This window comes from Rhinolophus sinicus, chromosome X (assembly GCF_036562045.2).
Source record: "Rhinolophus sinicus isolate RSC01 chromosome X, ASM3656204v1, whole genome shotgun sequence".
In the NCBI taxonomy this organism is placed as follows: domain Eukaryota; kingdom Metazoa; phylum Chordata; class Mammalia; order Chiroptera; family Rhinolophidae; genus Rhinolophus; species Rhinolophus sinicus.
In genome coordinates, this window is record NC_133768.1 from 12,986,441 (window position 1) to 13,008,865 (window position 22,425).

General features: G+C 39.4%; 1 protein-coding gene across 9 annotated transcripts in view; it reads left to right on the forward strand.

Moving 5' to 3' along the window:
• Nucleotides 1-22,425, forward strand: part of REPS2 (RALBP1 associated Eps domain containing 2) — a 194,789-nt gene that overhangs the window by 166,709 nt on the left and 5,655 nt on the right. For all 9 annotated transcript variants that reach the window (XM_074323770.1, XM_019746269.2, XM_019746270.2 and 6 more), the window contains 3 exons: nt 50-133; nt 1,162-1,307; nt 11,902-12,007. In XM_074323770.1, the coding sequence (XP_074179871.1) occupies nt 50-133; nt 1,162-1,307; nt 11,902-12,007 (336 nt within the window). The remainder of the gene's footprint in view (nt 1-49; nt 134-1,161; nt 1,308-11,901; nt 12,008-22,425) is intronic.

The window sequence follows — 22,425 nt, forward strand, 5'->3', positions numbered from 1 at the left end:
TGGATGCTTATGGTTTTGCATTTTTATCCTCTCTGATCTTTTGCTGCAGTCTGAACAAGCGCCCGAGGCTGAGTTACACCCCCAGCTGAACAGAGCCCCCTCTCAAGCTGCAGAGAGTAGTCCAACAAAGAAGGTATGGCCAGCACAGACGTGCCACTGTCGTGGTGCCATGAGCCCTCCCTTGGGCCTCTGTCTGCACATCTACTCTTTAAGGTTCTCAGGTCCTGACATGAATGTTATTGACCTAGATGTCCTAGAATTGGGGTTCTTTGTGAAGATGGGGTCCTGATGATTCCTAGGCTGGACCTTGATGTCGCTGACAATTTGTACTTTCCTCTTCAGCCTCCCAGCTAAATATGGCAGCCTTGCTTTTGGCAAGATGAAGGGTTGTGGTGGGGAGGGATAGTAGCCTTTAGCAGAACCTGGCACACTGCTAAGCCTCTAGGAAGGCCTCTGGAGGGCACGGTAGTTCCCCACCTCCGTCTTTCTGCTGTGGTCTCTGCGTCCCAGTGTCTTCACCTCAGCCCAGCCATGTCACTGAGTCATGCGTCACTTGCTCAATAAGCAGCATTCACTGTGCTGTCCTTTCATCTTCTCACCCTCTTCTGTCCTTCCCCATTTTCTCAGCCCATTCTCCCAGGAAAGAGAGCGAGCCCTGGGCTCGGGAACACAGGTGCGGCAGGTGCCTCTGGCTCTCGAGCTTGACTTCATGTAGGAATTGGGGGTAGGAGAATGCTGAGTACATGACTAAGACTGTTACAAAACTTATAACACAGTCCAAAAAGCCCAAAGTGAGGCAAGAGCGAATTTTGTCTTCAGTTAGAAAAGGCTTCATGGTGTAAGATGTGCATAGCATTTAGAAAAGAAAGGAAAGGAGGGTGGGTGGGCCCCTGGAATCTGATTCATGTCCTTCCAGGTGGCACAAAGAGGTAATAGGCTGCAGGCATATAAAAAACACGAGGAAGAAAGAAAGTCCCCTGGAATCTCATGCCCATGTCCCTCCAGTTCTCGCTGAGCCATGAATAGTTGAGTGTGGAGTTTGAATAGAGCACATGCCTGACCTTGGGGATGGGCTTAGAGGAACAGAGGGCATTGGCATGATGGGGGAGAGCAATGAATTTTTCAGCTTTTTGCGTTTTTCATTTTGTTTGTAATCCGCAGGATGGGACGTATTCTCAGCCCCCATCAAAGCCTATCCGTAGGAAACTACGACCTGAAAATCAAGCTACAGAAAACCAAGAGGCGTCTACCACCGTTGGCGGGCCAGCTTCTGTGGGAGCCGTGAAACCCCATCCAACCGTCCAAAAGTAAGTAGAACAGATAAGTGAGAGCAGGGTCGGAGACTTGCTTTTACATCTTCATGTACATGTTTACATTTACACTCATACCCATAAACAGGCATGTTTTTTTGGTTGTAGTCTTACCTTCCTCATCTCTATGATAGGGTTATATTTTCCCAGTCACATAGAAAGGGGCTTGCTAAGCTGTGGGATTTACCCTGACCCAAGGGACAAGCCGGGACAAGGTTGTGGTGTGTTTTGGTTTGGTCGGATTTCTTCTCTTCCTCCCCTGATTTCTGTCTTGTGCTGGCCATCATTTTCTTGTGAAGAAGACAGTTACGTAAGTGTCAGTTTTCCCTCCTGGCCTGTGTTACCTGATGTTTTCCTCGGGCAACTGGCTAGCTTCATGACTCTCAGACCCAACTTTCATACACATGGCATGTAATTTTTTAAATTAATTGATTTTTAATTATAATCGACATATAGCTTTATATTAGTTTCAGGTGTACCACGTAGGGATTCAACATTTATATTCCTTACAAAGTGATCACCCTGTAAGTGTAGTACCCATCTGTCACCGTACATAGTTATTGCGATGTTATTGACTCTATTCCCTATTCTGTACTTTACATCCCTGTGATCTTTTCAGTCGCCATGAAGAGTTTTTGTTGTTTATCATCTCAGCACAGAATGGTCACCTGCAGAGCCTCCAAGATATCTATGTAACCAGCTATAACAGACATTGGAGGGGGCAGGGACCGAGAGCAATGCTCTGGAGAAACCATCTTTCTGCAGAAGGCTTTGGCTTTAAGAAGGGCGATCACTTGCCTCAGTTTCCCTGTCGTGAAATTGAGCCAGGTGTTGAGGGCAGAAACCTGCTGTGCATGACTTCAAGTGAGCCCAACTGGCCACTAATGTAAATGGTCAAGATACATCATAACACTGCTCTAGGGACCTTGCAATCTCAGTGGCTGCTGTGGGTTTTCTCCTGCTTACACGGTGATGGAAAGAAAAGCAACAGGTTCTGTGGGTGCAGCTTGCCTTTGTAGCCAAAGCCCCATTCTGAATCTGGGCAGCACTCTTCTTTTGAGGCTGCTTTTGGTTTGGGTTTTTCTGAATGGATAGTTCCCTGGTGCTGCCAGTGCATAAAGGAAATAGATTTTGTCCTTAATGAGCATCTGCCAGCCACCCTCAAGCCTAGAGGACAGATCTTTATCAGGGATAAAGATGGCTAAACTTTCCTGTTCTACCCCAGCTTTGCACTTGACTCTCTGCTCCACATGGATGCTAGTTAGTCAGTGGAGGCTACAACATCCTCCAAAGTGGATTGGCAGGGCAGCTGGCCGAGTTCACGTAGAGATCTTTTTCATTTTCTTTTCTTCATCTGTTTTTAACAGCTCTATGAAGATATAGTTCACATAGCATACAATTTACCCTTTTAAGTGTACAGTTCAGTGATTTTTAGTATAGTCACAAAGCTTTGCAACCATTACCACAATCTAATTTTCAAACATTTTCATCACCCTGAAAACAAATTCTGTGCCCATTAGCAGTCACTTTCCATTCTTCCTTCCCCCAAATCCTAGGCAACTACTAATCTAGTGCTTTCTGTCTTTATAGATTTGCCTGTTCTGGCTCTTTCATGTAAATGGAATCATACATGTGGCCTTTTGTGACTGGCTTCTTTGATTTAGCATAGTGTTTTCAGGGTCCACCCATGTTATAGCCTGAATCAGAACTTAACTTTTTATTGCTGAATAATGGCCCATTGTATGGATAGACCACATTTTAGTCATCCATTCATCAGTTGGTGACCATTTGGGTTGTTTCTACTTTTTCTGCTATTAAGAATAATGCTGCTATACCATTTGTGTACAAGTGGACTCAACATTTTCAGTCGTCTTGAGTATATACCTAGGAGTGGGATTGCTGGGCCTTACGGTAAGTCTATGTTTTACAGTTTAAGGATCTGCCAAACTGTTTTTCACAGTGGCTGCAGCATTTTACAATCCTGCCAGTAATGTATGTATTAGTTCCAATTTATCGTCCTTGCCAATGCTTATTATTATCTGTTTTTTTAAATTATAGTCATCCTAGTGGGTGCAAAGTGTATCTCGTGGTTTTGATTCGCATTTTCATGACGACTAAGGATGTTGAGCATCTTTTCATGTGCTTATTGGCTATTTGTGTATCTTCTTTGGAGAAATGTCTATTCAGATCCTTGGCCCATTCGTACTTGGATTGTTTATTTTTAGTTATGAGTTCTTTACATATTCTGGATACAAGTCCTTTGTCAGTATATGATTTGCAGTTATTTTCTTCCATGCTATAGGTTGTGTTTTCACTTTCTTGACAGTATTATTTGCAATACAAAAGTTTTAAGTTTTGATGAAGTCCAACTTATCAATTTTTTTCTTTGTTGCTTGTGCTTTTGGTGTCATATCTAGGAAACCAATGCCTAGCCCAAGTTTATGAAGATTTGTTCCTGTGTTTGCTTCTAAAAGTTTTATAGTTTTAGGTCTTAGATTGAAGCCTATGGTCTATTTTGAGGTCATTTTTTGTGTGTATAGTATGAGGAAGGGGTACAACTTCATTCTTTTGCATATGGATATCCAGTTGTCCCAGCACCATTTGTTGAAAGGAGATATTTTATCTGCCAATTTGGTGACTGTCCCTCACCATGATACTCTGTCACTAGGTAAGTAATCACATGGTGTCAGGCTGAGAGACCAGCACCCACAAGCAACACAAATCGTGCTAAAATGGCAGGGATGTAAGCTTTGGAATCAGGGGACTTCATACAACTTATTTAGTCCACAGACCACTTTATTTTGGAGTGATAAGAAGCAAGTTAGCATTCATAACTTTTTAATCCCTGAAGAGACAGCCAGCCAGACACATGGTGGTTAGTCTATATGGTCCTTTCTCAACCAGGGTTCTAGGAGAGAATTAAGCTCTGAAGCCCTTAGACATCCATTGTCTATAGTAAGTTAACCTCTCTTCTGTTCATCTAGAGCAGGGGTGTCGAAACTGCGTCCCGTTGGCCAACTGCGGCCTGCAATCCATTGTTAATTGGCCCACAGCAAATTCCAAAAATATATTTAGTTTACTTAAATAAACCAGGTGAGGCAATGTGTTCTTCACCTTGAGTGAGTGGCCTGGCTGTTTGTGTATTTTACCGCATATGACCCTTGGTAAAAAACGTTGAAAAAGTTTGGACACCCCTGATCTAGAGTCATCTCTACTATGTGTTATCTTTGGGGAAATTGAGAAAAGAGTCACAAGTCATTTTCTTAATTCTCTAACAGAACACTGGTTAAGAAAGGCTAAAAAATGGTCATCAGCTCTTTGGGAAACGAGCATCAGAACTGACCTATGATAAGAAACAAATTCTCCTTCAGATGTAATTATTGTCTACTCCATTTAGGGCAAAGGAACTAATAAAATATTCCTTCCAAGTGAGCTGCTGAGTCTAGGTTATAAGTAATAAACAGCTTTCAGATTGTATCATCATTAATGAGCTTCCCATAGGAACAAAAGTGGGTTTTTGTAAAAATAATATGGTTTAGTTGGTTTCCCCCCACTTCTGGTGTATTTGCTTTGGATGCACTTTGGGAAAATAGAATGGTCTGTGCAGTCTGGAGATAGAGGATGTTGTGTGACACTAGTACGGCTGAGCCTATGCCGGCCTCATGGCCTCTGCTTTTCTCTGTAACCTCAGACAAGGTTACAGGGAGGTGTCCTGTACTGCCCCAGGGCGTGCCCCGTAGCCAGTGTCTGCTCACCTGCGTGGTGTTCGTTATGTGCCTGGGGTCACGTTTGGCAGTACTGGAATGTCTGTGGGGTCCATGATTGGCATCTCAAATGAAAACCTACCATTTTCAAGTAGAGAAAAGGCAATACAATTCAGTGCACAGAAGCTCTACTCAGAATTCCTTGTGAGAAACCAAGGCCCACGGTGAAGGTTAAAAAGATTTTTCTCATCTAGAGACCCCAGTTTATAGTCTTTCAAATATTAGTTTAACCGCTTGAACAAAAACCAGGTAACAATTGCTCAAATAACATAGAAATTAACTTATTTTGAATGTAAAAGTCTGAGTTGATGAGTGTTCCAGAAGCATAGGGTAGCTTTTTCAAGGAACCCAGGTACCTTCTGTCTTCTTGTTCTAGATCCCCGTGGGGGTTGCCTGTATCCATATGGTAGAAGATGTCTCTCCATGAACATGTTCCGGCTCCAGGCCCCAGGAAGAGAGAAGGAACAAATGGAGAGAAAACGGATTACTTTTCAGGGCATGGCTCGTAAGGGGCACACGCCACTTCTCTCTGATCCCTTTGGCCCAAACTTTGTCATATGGCCTTACCTACCTGCAAGGAAAACAGGGAAATGTCATTTCTAGTTGGATGGCCATGTGCCTAGCTCACACTAAGGATGCTATGCAACTGCAGATAAGAATAGGCTTTGGAGGCTACTCTGCCACAAAACCTTGAGTGGACGCTGCCTCCAAGTGCTGCAATTCTAAATCGATAGCATAATAAGCAATAGAACTGTGCAAGATTAATGTCTGCTGAACTGTTTATTCCTTCATCTTCCTCCTTGGAAACCAGGCTGGTTAGTCCCAGCCTGGAACAGTGAACAGCAATATTAGGAGAATATGAGCAGGCAAACTCTAGAAGCACTTTAAAGAGGGTAAGGCAAGTTAGCCTTTGCTGAACCCTTGAGAGGTACGCTGGGCCTAATCCTATCTTTGCATCACTTAGGGCTCCTGTGGTTGCAAATAATAAAAAGCAACTTGAGGTAGCAAAACCATGTACTTCATTATAAGGATATAGGGGTGACTCATGGAAACTGGCGGCAGGAATGGACTGAAGAGATGATTGTAAACCTTTTGGGGCTCCTGATTCTTCTCAATTTTCTTAGAGAGTTTTTTTGTCATTTTTATCTATGATGACTTCTTGACCACCTTCAGCTCCATAGATTACATTCTCACACTGCAGGGCCAGGCTAAACTGAACTCTTCGCCATAACTCACATCCCTGGGAGAGAGAATGTGGTCAGCTCAGCATGAGCCAGCATCCATGCAAGTGTGAAAATAGAGAGGAGGTTTTCTTAAGACAAATAGGACTGCCTGCCAGGAGCCCATCCCTGTGGAGGAGGGGGAAGGGGATGAAGACAGTTCCCAGAGAAGGGAGAAACTTTTATAAGCTGGGCACACACAGTGTGGTAGTAGTTTAAGAAGGAGTATCCAGTTCTTATCCAAAAAGTTTGTAGTTTTATTTTTTATTTTTTATTTTGAGTATAGATTCAAAGAAAATTACAGAAATAGTATAAAGAAGTCCTGTGTATCTTTCACGTAGTTTCTCCCAATGATTACATTTTACCTAACTATAGTATAATATCAAAACCAGGAATTTGGCACTGGGAAAGTGTATGTGTATACAGTTGGCCCTTGAACAACATGGGAGTTAGGGTCACAAACCTCCACGCAGTTGAAAATCCATGTATACTTTTTTACTCCCCCAAAACTTAGTTGTCCCTAGGTATCTGTGGGAGATTGGTACCAGGACACCCTGCAGATATCAAAATTCATAGTTGTTCAAGTCCCGTATATAAAATAGGTCAATCCAATAGTTTAGTGGTTACCAGAGGGTAGGGGTGGGGTGGTAGAAGAGGATAAATGCCGTCTAATATATGGTGATGGAAGGAGAACTGACTCTGGGTGGTGATCACACAATGTGATATATAGATGATTACAGAATTGTACACCTGAAGCCTATGTAACTTTACTAACCATTGTTACGCCAATAATTTTAATTTAAAAAAATAAAAAAATTAAATAAAATGGGTCAATCAATGCGTATAGTCAGCCTTCTGCATCTGTGGACTCCCAACCATGGATCAAAAACAGTACAGGTGTTTATTGAAAAAAATCTGCATGTAAGTGGACCCATGCAGTTCAAAACTGTGTTGTTGAAGGGTCAACTATAGTTCTGTGCTATTTTTCACATGTGTAGACTCTTGTAACCAGTACTGTAATGAAGATACAGGAGTCACACCTACCCTCTCTTCCCCACCGTTCCTTATCCCTGGCAATAACTGACCTGTTTTCTGTCTCTATAATTTTGTCATTTTAAGAATGTGATATAAATAGAATCACACAGCATGTGACCTTTTGAGTTTGGCTTTTTTACCTGGTATAATACCCTTGCCATTCATCCAAGTCTTTATGTATCTCAGTCAGTACTGCAAAACAGTATTCTATTGCATGGATGTACCACAGTTCTTTTAACCATTCACCTGTTTGGAGACATTTTGGTTATGTCTAGTTGTTGAGTATTACAAATAAAGCTGCTGTGAGCATCTGTGTACAGGGTCTTAGGTATACCTAAGTTTTCATTTCTCTAGGATAAATATCCAGGAGTGTGATTGTTGATCCAGGTTTGTTTTTTAAAGAAATTGCCAAGTCGCTTTCCAAAATGGCTGTACCATTTTATGTTCCCACCAGCAATGTTTGAGAGATTCAGTTTCTCCACATCCTTACCAGCATTTGGTATTGTCACTATTTTCTATTTTGCTTTAGCTGTTCTAATGAGTGTGTAGTGCTGTCCCATTGTGTTCTTTCTCTAATGACTGGTAATGTTGAACATTTTTTCATGTGTGTATTTACCATCGTATATCCTTTTTGGTGACATGTATCTTAATGTCCTTTGCCTGTTTTCTAATTGAATTTTTTTTTCTTTTTACTGTTGAGTTTGGGAGTTCTTTATATATTCTAAATACAAATCAATTGTCTTATCTGTGGTTTGCACATATTTTCTCCCAGTCTGTAGCCTGTCTTTTTTATACTCTTAATGGAGTCTCACAGAGCAAGATTTTTTAAAATTTTGATGAAGTCCAACTTACTGATTTTTTTTTTCTTGTATGGCTTGTGCTTTTCATGTTGCATTGAAAAACGCTTCATCAAGCCCTAGGTGCTGAAGATTTTCTTTTATGTTTTCTTCTAAAAGTTTTTATAATTTTACACTCTACATTTAAATTGGTAATCCATTTGTGTTTTTATATAAGATGTGAGGTTTGGGTCAAGGTTCTTTTTTTGTCTATGGATGTTGAATTGCTTCAGCACTGTTGGCTGAAAAAGGCTATTCTTTCTCCATTGACTTGCTTTTGAACCTCTGTCAAAAATAAGCTGACTGTACTAATGTGAGTCTGTTTCTGGGTTCTCTATCATCTTCCATTGATCTACGTATGTGTCTTTCCCTCTGCCAATACCACACAGTTGTGGTTACTGTCTACATTGTTTGATACTATACCTGTATAATAAATCTTCTATTTCTTCTCCCACTTTGTTATTTTTCAAAATTGTTTCAGCTATTCTAATTCCTTTGACTTTCATTATAAGTTTTAGAATAATTTTGTCTTGAATTATAAAAAATCTTGCTAAGATTTCGATAGGAATTGTATTAAACCTTTCTATCAATCTGGGGAGAGTTGACATCTTTAGTATGTTGAATCTTCCAATCCATGAATATGAGGTGTGATCAAACAATATGGTGAATGTTTAAATAAAAAAATTTATTACAGTAAAAGATACATTGCCCTTAATTCCCCTTAAAATACTCCCCCTCGCTTCAAACACACTTATCCCATCCTTCTTGCCACTTTGTGAAGCAGTTCTGGAAGTCCTCTTTCATGAGTGTCTTTAGTTGTGCTGTTGTGGCTGCCTCGGTGTTCTGAATCGATTCAAAACGTTTACCTTTCATGGTCATTCTGACTTTGGGGAAGAGCCAGGAGTTGCACGGTGCCAGATCTGGTGAATAAGGTGGATGAGGACACACCATAATGTTTTTATTTGACAGAAATTGCCGTATACCAGAAGCGATGTGTGACACAGAACATTGTCATGATGGAGGATGATTTAGGGCACACTTTAAAACACACCTTCTCTCAACCATAGCTCACACCCAACTGACTGCACCAAACAAGTTGAAACTTGTCACATACTGTTACTAAGGTTCATCGTGCCGTTTCCCATGTTGAAGGTCCCTGCCTTTCCGTTGGATGGCACTCAGCAGCAGCATTCACCGTATTTTGTGATTACAACGGAAAGTCTCCGTGTCACACATCACTTCTGGTATGGCAATTTCTGTAAAACAAAAACATTATAGTGTGTCTTCATCTACCTTATTCACTGGATCTGGCATGTTGCAACTTCTGTCTCTTCCCCAAAGTCAAAATGACCATGAAAGGTAAATGTTGCGAATCGATTCAGGACATCAAGGCAGCCACGACTGTGCAACTAAAGACACGAAAGAGGAGAGGACTTCCAGAACTGCTTCAGAAAGTGGCAAGAACGATGGAATAAGTGTGTTTGAAGTGAGGGGGAGTATTTTGAGGGGGATTAATGACAATGTGTCTTTTACTGTAATTCTTTTATTTAAGCATTCATTGTATTTTGTGATCACGCCTCATGATTTATTTCTCCATTTATTTAGATCTTATTTCTTTTTTTTAAGATTTTTTTTCTTTTTATCAGTGTTGTATAGTTTTCAGCATGTAAATTCTGTATGTGTTTTGATATAGCTAAGGATCTCAGTTTGAGTCTTTGTAAATGATACCATTTTTTATTCTGATTTCCAAATGTTATTATATTGAAATACTATTAATGATTGTATATTAATCTTCTATCCTACAAACTCACTTCTATACATCTGAAATAACTTATTAGTTGTAGGAGTCTTTTTGTAGATTCCTTGGGATTTTCTACATACACCTTCATGTCATCTGCAAATACGGATAATTCCATTTCTTTCTTTTCAAGATGTGTGCCTTTTATTTCCTTTTCTCACATTATTGTGCTGGCTAGGACTTCCAGCACTATGTTGAAAACAGTGATGAGAGTAGAAATTCTTGTTTCGTTCCTCCTAATCTTAGGAAGGAAAACATTGTTTTTCATTAAATATGTTAGCTGTAGATTTTTTTGCAGAGATTCTTTATCAGGTTGAGGAAGTTCACCTCTATTCATAGTTTTCTGAGTTTTTATCATGAATGGGTGTTGAGTGTTATCAGGTGCTTTTTCTACATCAATTGATATGGTCGTGTGATTTTTCTTCTTTCACCCATTAAGATGGTGGATTACATTGATTGATTTTTGAATATTGAATCAGTCTTGCATCTTTGGAATGAACTCCTCTTGGTTATGATATATATAGCTGAATTATATTTGCTGATATTTTGTTAAAAGAGTTTGCATCTATATTCAGGAGGGATGTTGTGTCCAATTTCTGTCTTGCTAGACTGCCTCTTTCCAAGTTCTTTGACTGGAGAGCAGGATTTTGGGAGAACTTTTTTGGTCTGCCCTCATTGGCACTTATGGATTGCCAACTTCTCTATTGTCCATCTATGAAGCAAAAATGAAAACCCAGAGAATTCATTTCTATATGTTTCCCTGGGTGCCGAGTTCCCTAGCTGGTTTGCTGTCTTCATTCCATTTTTTGGAGTCATCTTGTTTGTTTTACACATTATGTCCAGGATTTTAACTGTACATACTTAATAGGAGGAATGGAGAGAAGTGTGTCCTGAAACCAAAATCCAGTTTGTACATTTTTAAAAGTAGATTTTAAAAAATAATCTTTAAATTTGTTGGGGAAGGGAATATGCGTGTCTTCTACAGATTAGCAGAGTGGCTAGCATAGAGTATATTCTCTGAATATAATCAGATCTCTACAGTGGGGACAGTGCATTGCAGTTCCGTTGCTCTGGCCTAGAACCCATCTCCCAGTGTTTACAAATATGTGTGTTTTTCTAGGGGAATTTAAATTGCCGTTTTGCACTGAGAATTCAGTATTTCTTGCTGTGGGATATAAGGTTGTAGGTCATACAACCATGTTGATTTATTATCCGAACTATGGACAGTTTCAAGGGGGGGGGGAAGGGTGCTAAGAATAATTAGGGCCAGGCAAGTAGTGTAGGCAGGGACTGTAATGGGCAAAGTGCGACATATGGTCACCCTAGTTATACGTTTTCTGTGAATTTACTATTGACTCTCTTTGGGAATAATAGTATTAAAACATTTCTATTTCTTAAGTGCTACAGATGTATGTGCAAGCTCACACACATACACACTCAGGCACGCGTGCCTAATAATGAAGGAGTAACGGAGAGTTCTGTAGGTTGGCTCAGTTAATGCAGGATCTTTGCTAAAGAGAATGTCCTTCTATTTTTTTCCTTCAGACTTGTCCACAGGGGCCACCTGCAGGTCTCTTAAATGCCGTTAATGCTTACCCAAAAAGGGCATCCCAGTTAATGTGGTTTGCCAGGAAGAAATACTTATTAAAATGTCTTGGAATAAAGAGAATGCAAATGTTCGAAAAGGCCCAATTCACAACTTTTCTTCAAGTTACAAAATGGGAATTACTTCAAGTGTAAATAATTCATCCCAACAAATGTGTTTCATTTGGTGTGTGCAGGCCTGCCTGCTTGCGAATGTATGGTTTTATTTGTGGAGCCCTATGACGTTAGACCCTTGTTAGTTGAGCACTTCTCATGAATCAGAGATTTCTGACAAGGGTCCAGGGTCCAGACCTCTAAGTTCTGTTTCACTGAACTCTTTGTACCTTTTTGTAGGCAGTCTTCCAAGCAGAAGAAGGCTATTCAAACCGCTATCCGCAAAAATAAAGAGGCGAATGCGGTGCTGGCTCGGTTGAACAGCGAACTCCAGCAGCAGCTCAAGGTAAGGGGCTTCCCAAAGTGGGATTGCCAGGCTTTTCACCTGGTTGTTTTGTTCTGTTTTGACCATTGGCCGAGCATCTGGTTCTATTCCTCTTGGTGAGACTTGCCTCTTTGTTCTCAGACTCCTTTGGAGGGCAGAGCATTGCTGTATTTAAGTGTCATGGGTTGGTTCTTGGATGCTTAGTGGAAGACTAGTGACTTTAATATGTGGACTGCATATTGTGTGTCAATTAAAGGGCAGAGACTCTATTGCGAAGGCTGTTTGAAGCATTTTTTCTTGTCCCAAACGTCTGGGTAAACCCTTAATTGTTTAGGTCTGCCCTGAATGACGCCATACTTATTTCAATGGAAGAGGTTGGCTGTGATACTATCAAAGGCTGCCTCCTTCCCTGATACCTTGGAAATGGTGCCAGATCACCTTGTCAAGGACGTCACCCCTGTCTTTATTGCCTATTTCTCTTCACTATTAGTTTTCTGTGTATCAGCTTTCCAGGGCTGCCACAACAGTACTACACTTGGTGGTCTCCGAGCTCTGGAGGCTGAAAGTCTGAAATCAGGTGTCAGCATAGCCATGTGTCCCTCCGAGGGCTGTCGGGGCGGATGCTGCCTCTCGTCTTCCCAGGGTCTGCTGGTGGTGGGCAGCGCTTGGCGTTCGTTCCTTGGCTTGTAGATGCATCACTCCAGTCTCCGCCTTCGCTCTCCCAGGGCCTTCTTTCTGTGTCTCTCTCTGTCCAAATTCCTCTTCTTATTGTGTCCTCTTCTTATAAGGACACGTCATTGGATTAGGGCCTGGCCTAATCTAGTGTAACTTTATTTTAACCAAATTACATCCTCAAAGATCCTATGTCCATGTAAGGTCACATTCACAGACACTGGAGGTGAGGACTTAAACATATCTTTTTAGGGAGCACAGTTCTGCACACTGTGTCCCCTCCCCTGATCTCCACTGGGTCATTTCCATCCACATGGCACACGCTCCAGTGTTGTCCTTATCGTGACTCCATATCCTGTGCAGCTAATGCTGACCTCTGGTCTTCTTCACAGCCACGATTCTTAGTAGTTCTTTTCATTTCCCATCTCTGCTTCCTCACCAACAGTTTTCACTCCCTCCATTTCAGTGTGGCTTCACTCTCCTCCACTCACACCCCTCTCAACGGCCAATTCCAATGGGCCTGTTTTATTATTTGAATTTTCAGAATTATCTATGCAGTTGGCCATTCTCTCCTCTGAAGTCACTTTTCTAACTGGCATGTGGGAAACTAGACTTGGCTCTCCTTCACCGGTGCTTCCTCCTTAGCATTCTCTGCTGTCTCTTCCTTCTTCGATTTCTCTCTTGTTACACCCCCCCGACCTTTGCCCCAGTGTTTCATTATGTATATTTTCAAGCATACAAGAAAGTTGAGACAATCATACAGTAAATACTTTGATAGCCACCACTTTGGTTCTACCATTAACATTTTCCTATATTTGTTTTATCACCTATCTATTCCTTTATCCATCCTTCTTATCCATCAGTCCATCTTATTTTCAACATATTTCCAAATAAATTGAAGACATCTGTGCATGTCCTCTAAATATTTTAGCATGCATATCGTTAACTAGAGTTCAGTATTTTTACAGGTTTTTTTTATGATGTAAATTTTATGATGTAAATTTTACGTACAGTGAATGCACAAATCTTGCGGGTACATTTGCTGGGTTTTTAACAAACGCATACACTTACGAAACCCAAAGCTCTATCAGGATATAGAACGTTCCCATCATTCCGGGAAGCATCCTCTTGCTCCTTCCCAGTCATTTCCTGCCCCACTCTCACTGATGTAACCACTCTTCTAAATTTTTTATGCCATCATGTTGTCTATTCTATAACTTTATGGAAATGTCCTCTAACATGTACTTTTGTGTAAAACTTTTTACTTAGTGTTATGTTTTTGAAATTCACTTATAGTGTTGCATGTGTCAGCAATCGGCTCCTTTTTATTGCTGAGTATTCTGTTGAGTGAATATGCCACGATTTGGTTATCAATTCTCCCATTAATGGACACATGAGCTGTTCCCAGTTTTTGGCTATTTTGTATAAAAGTGTGATCTTGAATAAGTCTTTGTGTGGACTACGTTCTCATTTCTCTGGAGTAAATACCTAGGATTAGGATTAGTGGGTATTATAATATGGTGACTTGTGTGATTCGTTTTATTAAAACTGCTAGAGCTCTTTCCAAAGTAGCTGTAGCACTTTGTACTGCCCCCACTAATGTATGAGTGTTCCAATTGTTCCACATCCTCGCCAACATTTGGTATTATTCTTTTAATTTTAGCCAGTCCTGTGGTGATTTAGTTTTTATTTTGCATCTCTTTGATGCTTACATTGAGCACTTTTCTATGTGATTATTTACCTGTCATATATTTTTTTTATGAAGTGTTTTTTTTTAAATTTTGGGCCATTTTTTAAACTGAGCTTTTAGTCTTTTGTGTGTGTGTGGAGTTGTAGGTAGATGCTTTTTATATTATCTTGGTTACCAGTCCTTTGTCAGATATATGCTTTATGAATGTTTTCTTCCAGTCTTTGTTTTACCTATTCATTTTCTTAACTGTATCTTTTCATGAATAGAAGTTTTTAATTTTGATAAAGTGTAATTTATCGTATTTCTCTTTTTAAAATAATTATTTTTCAATTACAGTTGGCATACAATATTATACTACTTTCAGGTGTACAACATAGTGATTAGACATTTATATAACTTACAAAGTCATCACCCCAATAAACCTAGTACCTATCTGGCACCATACATAGTTATTACAATATTATTGACTATATTCCTTATGCTGTACTTCACATCCCCATGACTGTTTTGTAACTACCAATGTGTACTTCTTAACCCCTCCTCCTTTTTCACCCACCACCTAACCCTCCTCCCATCTGGCAACCTTCAAAACGTTCTCTGTATCTATGAGTTTGTTTCTGTTTCTGTTTTGTTTGTTTATTTAGTTCTTTAGATTCCACATGTAAGTGAAATCATATGGCATCTGTCTTTCTCTGTCTGACTTACTTCACTCAGCACAGTACCCTCTAGGTCCATCCATGTTGTTGCAGATGGCAAGATTTCATTCTTTTTTTATGGCTGAGTAATACTCCATTGTATATACAAAGTCAGACAATTAAGTTCGCGAACTCACCCTAGAAAAAATGCTACATACCATATTGCTGAATATCACTACAGTCACCTTCGAAGTACTCCCCTTGGGAAGCTATGTACCGACACCAGCGCCTAGTCCAAGCAATTTTGGAACTGCTTTTCTGCAATGGCCATCAGAGCTGTCATCATATAACCCTTGATGTCCTGAATGTCATCAAAATGTCTTCCTTCCAATATTTCCTTTCTCTTCGGGTAAAGAAAGAAATCTTTGGGGGCCAGATCAGGTGAGTAAGGAGGGTGTTCCAATAGTTATTTGTTTACTGGCTAAAAACTCCCTCCCAGACACTGCTGTGTGAGCTGGTGCATTGTCATGATGCAAGAGCCATGAATTGTTGGTGAAAAGTTCAGGTTGTCTAACTTTTTCACACAGCCTTTTTAGCCCTTCCAAATAGTAAACTTGGTTAACTGTCCAGTTGGTACAAATTCGTATTGAATAATCCCTCTGATATGAAAAAAGGTTAGCAACAGCTTTGCAACAAGTTCGTGAACTTAATTGTCAGACCTCATGTACACCTCTCTTTATCCATTCATCCATTGATGGACAGCCAGGTTCCCTCCATATCTTGGTTATTGTGAATAATGCTGCAATGAACATGGACATGCAGATATCCCTTTGAGGTCCTGATTTCATTTCCTTTGGATATATACCTAGGAATAGGATTGCTGGATTATGTGATAGTTTTTTGTTTTTTGAGGAGCATCCATATTGTTTTTTTAATAGTCGCTCTACCAATTTATATACCCCTCAACAGTGCCAAGGGTTCCCTTTTCCTCGCATCCTTGTCAACACTTATCTCTTGTCTTTTTTATAATAACCATTCTAACTGGTGTGAGGTGATATCTCATGGTGGTTTTGGTTTGCATTTCTTTCACAATTAGTGGTGTTGAGCACATTTTCATGTACCGGTTGACTATTTGTTTTGGTATGGTGTGTTTCTATTTTCTTTTGTTTCAATATTCTTTTTGATTTCCCTTTTTATTTATTTGTTTTTTTGACTCATTGTTTGTTCAGGTGTATGTTGTTTAATTTCCACATATCTGTGAATTTTCTAACTTTTCTCCTGTTAATTGGTTTCTAGTTTCATAACATTATGGTTGGAAAAGATACTTGGTATGATTTCAGTCTTCTTAAATTTGCCAATATTTGTTTTGTGACTTATCATATGGTATATCCTGGAGAATGTTTCATGTGTGCTTGAAAAGAATATGTATTCTGCTACTGTTGGATGGAATGTTCTGTATATGTCCGTTAGGTCCATTTGGTGTAAAGTATGGTCCAAGTCTAACATTTCCTTACTGATTTTCTGTCTGGATGATATACTCATTGTTGACAGTGGGCCATTGAAGTCCCCTATTAATATTGTCTATTTCTTCATTCAGATCTGTTAGTATTTGCTTAATATCTTTAGGTGCTGTGATGTTGTGTACATATATATTCACGATTGTTATATTTTCTTGATGAATTAACTCTTTTCACATTATATAATGACCTTCTCTGTCTCTTGTTACAGTTTTCATTTAAAGTCTATTGTACAGTACAAGTATAGCTAACCCTGTTATCTTTTGGCGTCTACTTCATGAAATACCTTTTCCATCCCTTAACTTTGAGCCTATGTGTGTGACCTTGAAGCTGGAGTGAGTCTCTTGGATTATTTTGGTTCCTTTATGAAAAATGTAATGAACATATAAGTATAGCTTTAGTTCTGTGTTTACATTCTGTTCCATTAATCAATTTGTTGATCCTTATACCTGTACCAGACAGTCTTGATTAGTGTTGCTTTATAGTAAGTCTTGAAATCAGGTAGCATAACTTTTTCAACCTGATTTCTTTCAAGATTCCTTTGAATATTTTGGGCCCTTTGATTCATGTAAATTTTAGAATTGGTGTGTCCTTTGCTACACAGTAACCTGCTAGGATTATAACTGGGTTTGCATTGAATCTATTGACTAGTTTAAGGAGAATTTACATCTAAACAATGTTGAGTCTGCCAATCTGTGAGCAGACTGCATCTCTCCATTTATTTAGATTTTGTAAAATTCCTGTCAGTGGTTCTGAGTATACAAAGTATTACATATCTTTTGTTAAATTCCCAATATTTTGTGATATTGAATTTTAAATGATCAATTGTGGTATTGAATTTTTTTTGCAAATTGAATAGTATTTTTAAATTTCATTTTCTAATTGAGTTTATGAATGTCACAGAATACAAAGTCAACACACGAAAAGCAGTAATTCCTATATATAAGCAATGAACAACTGGTAGTGGAAATTTGAAAAAAATAACCATTCACAATAGCTTGCTCCCTATATTTAGGTATTATAAATTCATCAAAACACACAGGATCTGCATACTGAAAACTATAAAGTGCTGCTAAAAGAAATCCAAGAAGACCAAAATAAATGAAGAGGCATCTGCTATTTGTGGATTGGAAGATTTAACATAGTAGTGATGTTTTCTTCAAAGTAATCTATAGATTAATTGCGATACCAGTGAAAATCCCAGCAGGACTTTTTGTAGGTATAGACCAGCTAATCCTCTAACTTACATGTAAGGGCCAAGGAACTAGAATAGCTAAAACAAATTTGAAAAAGACGGACAAGATGGAGGAATCATTTTAATATCAAACTTCATGCATAGATCAGTGGAGTAGGATAGAGAGTCCTGAAATATACCACATGAATACATCCATTTGATCTTTGACAAAGGCGTGAAATCAATTCATGGAGAAGGGATAGTCTTTTTAACAAATTGTTTTGTAATAATTGGTCCTCCATATGTAAAAAAATGAACCTTGATTTGAACCTCACTACCTTATACAAAGATTGTGAAATGAGTCATAGATGCAAATGTAAAACATAAAGGTATAAAATTTTTAGAAGAAAATACAGGAAAAAACCTTCATGACGTGGGGTTAGAAATGACACCAAAAGCACAATCTATAACAAAAAAAAATCAACAAATTGGACTTCATCAAAATTAAAAACTTGCTCTGCCAAAAACACTGTCAAGAGAATTAAGAGACAAGCTAGAAATTTGGATAAAACATTTATGACCCACATATTTTACAAAGTACTTGTATCTAGATTATATAAAGAGCTCTTAAAACTCAATAATAAGAATTTTCAAAACTCAACTCAAAAATGGGCAAAGGACTTGAATAGATACTTCACCAAAGAGGATATAAGAATAGCATATAAACATGTAAGAAGATAATTCATCATCATTAGCCATTAGGGAAATGCAAATGAAAACCATGATTACATACTGCTACACACATACTGTAATTGCTAAAACAGAAAATAGTGGTAACACCAAGTGCTGGCAACTGGAACTCTCATGCATTGGTGATGGGAATGCAAAATGGTACCCCATTCCGAAAAATCATTTGGCAGTATCTTAATGAAGTTACATATACACTTACCATATGACCCAGCAATCCGACCCCTGGATATCTACCTTAGAGAAATGAAAACTTACGTTTACTCAAAAACCCCTCTACGTGAATGTTCATTGTAGTTTTATGGTATAGCTAAAACCTGGAAACAATCCAAATGTTCTTCAAAGGATGAATGGATAAACTCTAGTACATTCACACAGCGGAATAGTACTCTGCAGTAAAAAGGAATGATGCATACAACTTGGATGAACCTCAAAGACATTATGCTGAGTGAGACAAGTCAGTGTCAAAAGGTTATGTACTGCATGACTCCTTTTACTTGACATTCTTGAAAAGACAAAACTATAGTGCTGGAAAATAGGCCGGTGGTTGTCCGGGGTTATGTATGAGGTGAGAGTTTGTATATGAATAAGTAGGATCAGAGAGCTTTTTGCTTATTGGAAATGTATTGTATCCTCTTTGTGGGTATGTGTCAGTGCATGTGTTAAAATTTATAGAACTGTTCACTAAAAGAAAAAAGTCAATTTTAGCATATGGTAATAAAGAATAAAATTATTTTTAAAATGTTAAACTTCATTCTCTTTTATGAATCTTTGTATGCGACCTTATTTTTATTTTGTACTTTGTTTGGTTTTGATTTTCCTTCCTTCTCTCTCTCCTTTGGTGTACGTCAGTTTCATCCATTGGTCTCTATACTGGTAAGGCCTTTTAATTTGGAAACCCATATTCTTCAGTTCTGAGACTTTTCTTTACTTTTGTTGCTGTTGATTATCCCTCCCTGCCATTTTCGCTGTTCTCCCTTGCTGACGTTTTTCAGACGTTGGACTTCTTAGTTCAGTTCTCTAATTTTTCTTTTTTGTCTTCTTTGTCGTCTTCATCTTCATTGTCGTTGTCATCGTTGTCTGCTCCTTCTTCCTTCCTCCTCTTCCTCCTCCTCCTTACTTAATTTTAAATTCTAAATATCCCCTTGTTTAATAAAGTTCACTTTTTGTTCTGTTTCTTTTTGATGGTATCCTATTCTTGTCTCATTGTTGTAATATCTTCTCTTAATGATAGTGTTTTCCTTCTTCCTGAATACTTGCTTTTTTTATTTTGTTGTGTTTATTTCTCATTAGATGCTTTCCTTTAACATTTGATGGTCCTTCTTTGCTTATATTTAGAAGGAGTGTGAAAACACTCATTGGAATTTAATAGCATGTTTGGGGGTCCTCTCTTTTACCTTTTCAAGGAATAAATCTTCAGCGTTCTTCCATGGTGGCAGGAAGGATCTGGAGATATAATTGCTTCTGAAGCAGACTTTCAACCAATATTTATTTTAGCGCGTCCTCCTGCCCTCTTTCATGCCTACTTTCATAGGTCTCTGGTGCTGCCATTTTGAGTCTTTCAGGGATTATTCTGTGTAAAATCAGATTGGTTCTTCTTTTATCTTGATGCTTACTTTACAGTTCAGTTTTCTTTACTTGATCTATGACTGAAAAACTTCCAGGTCTAGTGAATACAAGTCTGATTAACCATCAAAACAGAGCTCTACTCAGGGCCTCTCAATCAACTCCCAAACTCTTCAGTTTACAAATGCAGAACCCCTTGAATAAAGAGACATCTGGGTCACCTGAAGGAATGACCCCATTATGCAGCCAAAATTTTATACTGTTAATCTTTCTCTTAGGCTTTCCCAAAGAAACCTGTGACTACTTGCCAGGGTAACTGTGCATTGGGGAAAGGGAATAATCAGATTTTGTGGTGATTACTGGACGCTGGTTCTGAACTAACAGTAATTCCAGGAGACCCAAAATGTCACTGTGATGCACCAATCAGAGTAGGAGCTTATGGAGGTCAGGTGATCAGTGGAATTATAGCTTAGGTCCACCTCACAGTGGGTCCAGTGGATTCCTGAATCCCTGTGGTTATTTCTTCAGTTCCATAATGCTTAATTGGAAGAGACATATTCACCAACTGGTAGAATCCCCACATTTATTTTTCTTGGATTTGCTAAGTCATTTACCATTCATCAGTTTGCCTTCCAGCTTACAAATTTTATTGCCATTACCTCTTTCCTTTTGCTTTCCCTGTCCTTGCATGTCTGTGACTTGAAAATAATTTTTTTGTTTGTTTTAGTAGCGTTCCAGTAGGGAATAAGTATGGTACATGTGTTCAGTTCCATTTTACTCACAGCCTCTCTCTATATTTTTTTGCTAGATGATGTCACATGGTCCTATGGCTTTGAGGACCATCCATAGCCTGGTGACCCTAAGTTTATATTTTAAGCCCTACTTCTCTTTCCTCCAAGTGCTAGACATCCATTTACAACTGTGTACTGAACTGTTTCTCCTAATGTATATAATATACACACCTCAGATGCTTAATTCCCCACCCTCTCCTTGAACTGCCTATTTCTCATCTAGTCTTCTTGTTCTCAATACCACTACCAGCACCCACTTGTTCAATTCAAAATCCCCTCCCTTCTCTCCTACATCAACTCTACGAACAAGTTTTATCTGTTCTAGATTCAAAATACATCCAGAATCCATCTGCTACTATCCATCTTCATGGCTGCTACCCTAATCGAAACTTTTCATTTCTTACCTGGGTCCATGCAGTAGCCTCCCAGCTGCTCCCTGCTTCCACTCTTGCCCCACTACTCAGTAGCCAGAGTGAAAAACTTGAATTCCAAATCAGGCCATGTGCTTTCTCTGATTCAGAACCCTTTAGGCTGCACCCCTGCACTTTGAATGGTGTACACATTCCTTACTCTGCCCCTAAGTCCCCTGCCTAACTCTCTGACTTCACCTCTTGCCAACATCTTTCTTGCTCCTTCTGCCCTGGTCACATAGACCTTTTTGTTCATCAAACACCAAGCTTGTTCCCTCCCTCAGGGCCTTTGCAGTTGCCGTTTTGTCTCCCTGAATATCCTTTCCCCAGGTCTTCACATGGCTTACCCCTCACTTCATTCAAGTCTTTTCTCAAATAGTATCACCTCCAAGAAGCCTTTCCTGACCGCCACCTCCACCTTTTCCCCAGATTCCCCATTACTCTCTGTTACATCATCGTATTTGTTTCCTTCTGAAAGTATCTTGTTCTTTAAATGTATTGTCTTTCCCTAGCCTTTCGAGTATAAGCCCTATGAGGGCATTGGTCTGATCTGTCTTGTTCTTTGCTGGTACCATCACACCGAGAGCAAAATCTGGCCCATTGTAGATAGAGGTCAAAGACTGTTGGATGGGCAGGTAGGAGGCTGAGCGAATAAATGCTTGTTGAGTTCTATGCCAGCTATCAGCATTTTGGTTCTTGTGGGGCATCTCAGAATTGAGTTCTTTACTCAGAATTCTTTCCCACTTTTATTCTACGTAAGGATGCCTTTATGTGTCCCTCTCTGCCCCTGCCAGTAAATCTGTGTTAGGGCTGAAAATGTGAATTCTCATATAGCATATTGTTGATCCGTTTTTCTGCCTTTCACCCAGAAGTCACACCTTCAGCTGTATTTTGTGCAGGAGCCTGATGAGACTTGGGTTGAGGGATGACCAGTGTACTTTTCGTCCCTCAGACCTGTCTGAGTATGGTGCTGGATTAGAAACCGGAGGCTGAACTAGAAATTCAGTCCCTGCTGGCTTACCTCTTAGTATTAGGAGTCTGCTTTTGCTTTTCTACTCCCTCCTGATCAGTCTTTTCATTTTTAACATTCTCTGCCAGCCACTGATCCTGTTAAAACTGAGGGTGAGATTGAAGTGGCAGCGGGAGAGTGGGGGTGGGGTGGGGTGCTCAATCAGTTTCATTTCATCATCTTCAGAAAGGAGTTAAGAGATTACAAAATGTGAAGCTTCCTTTGTCT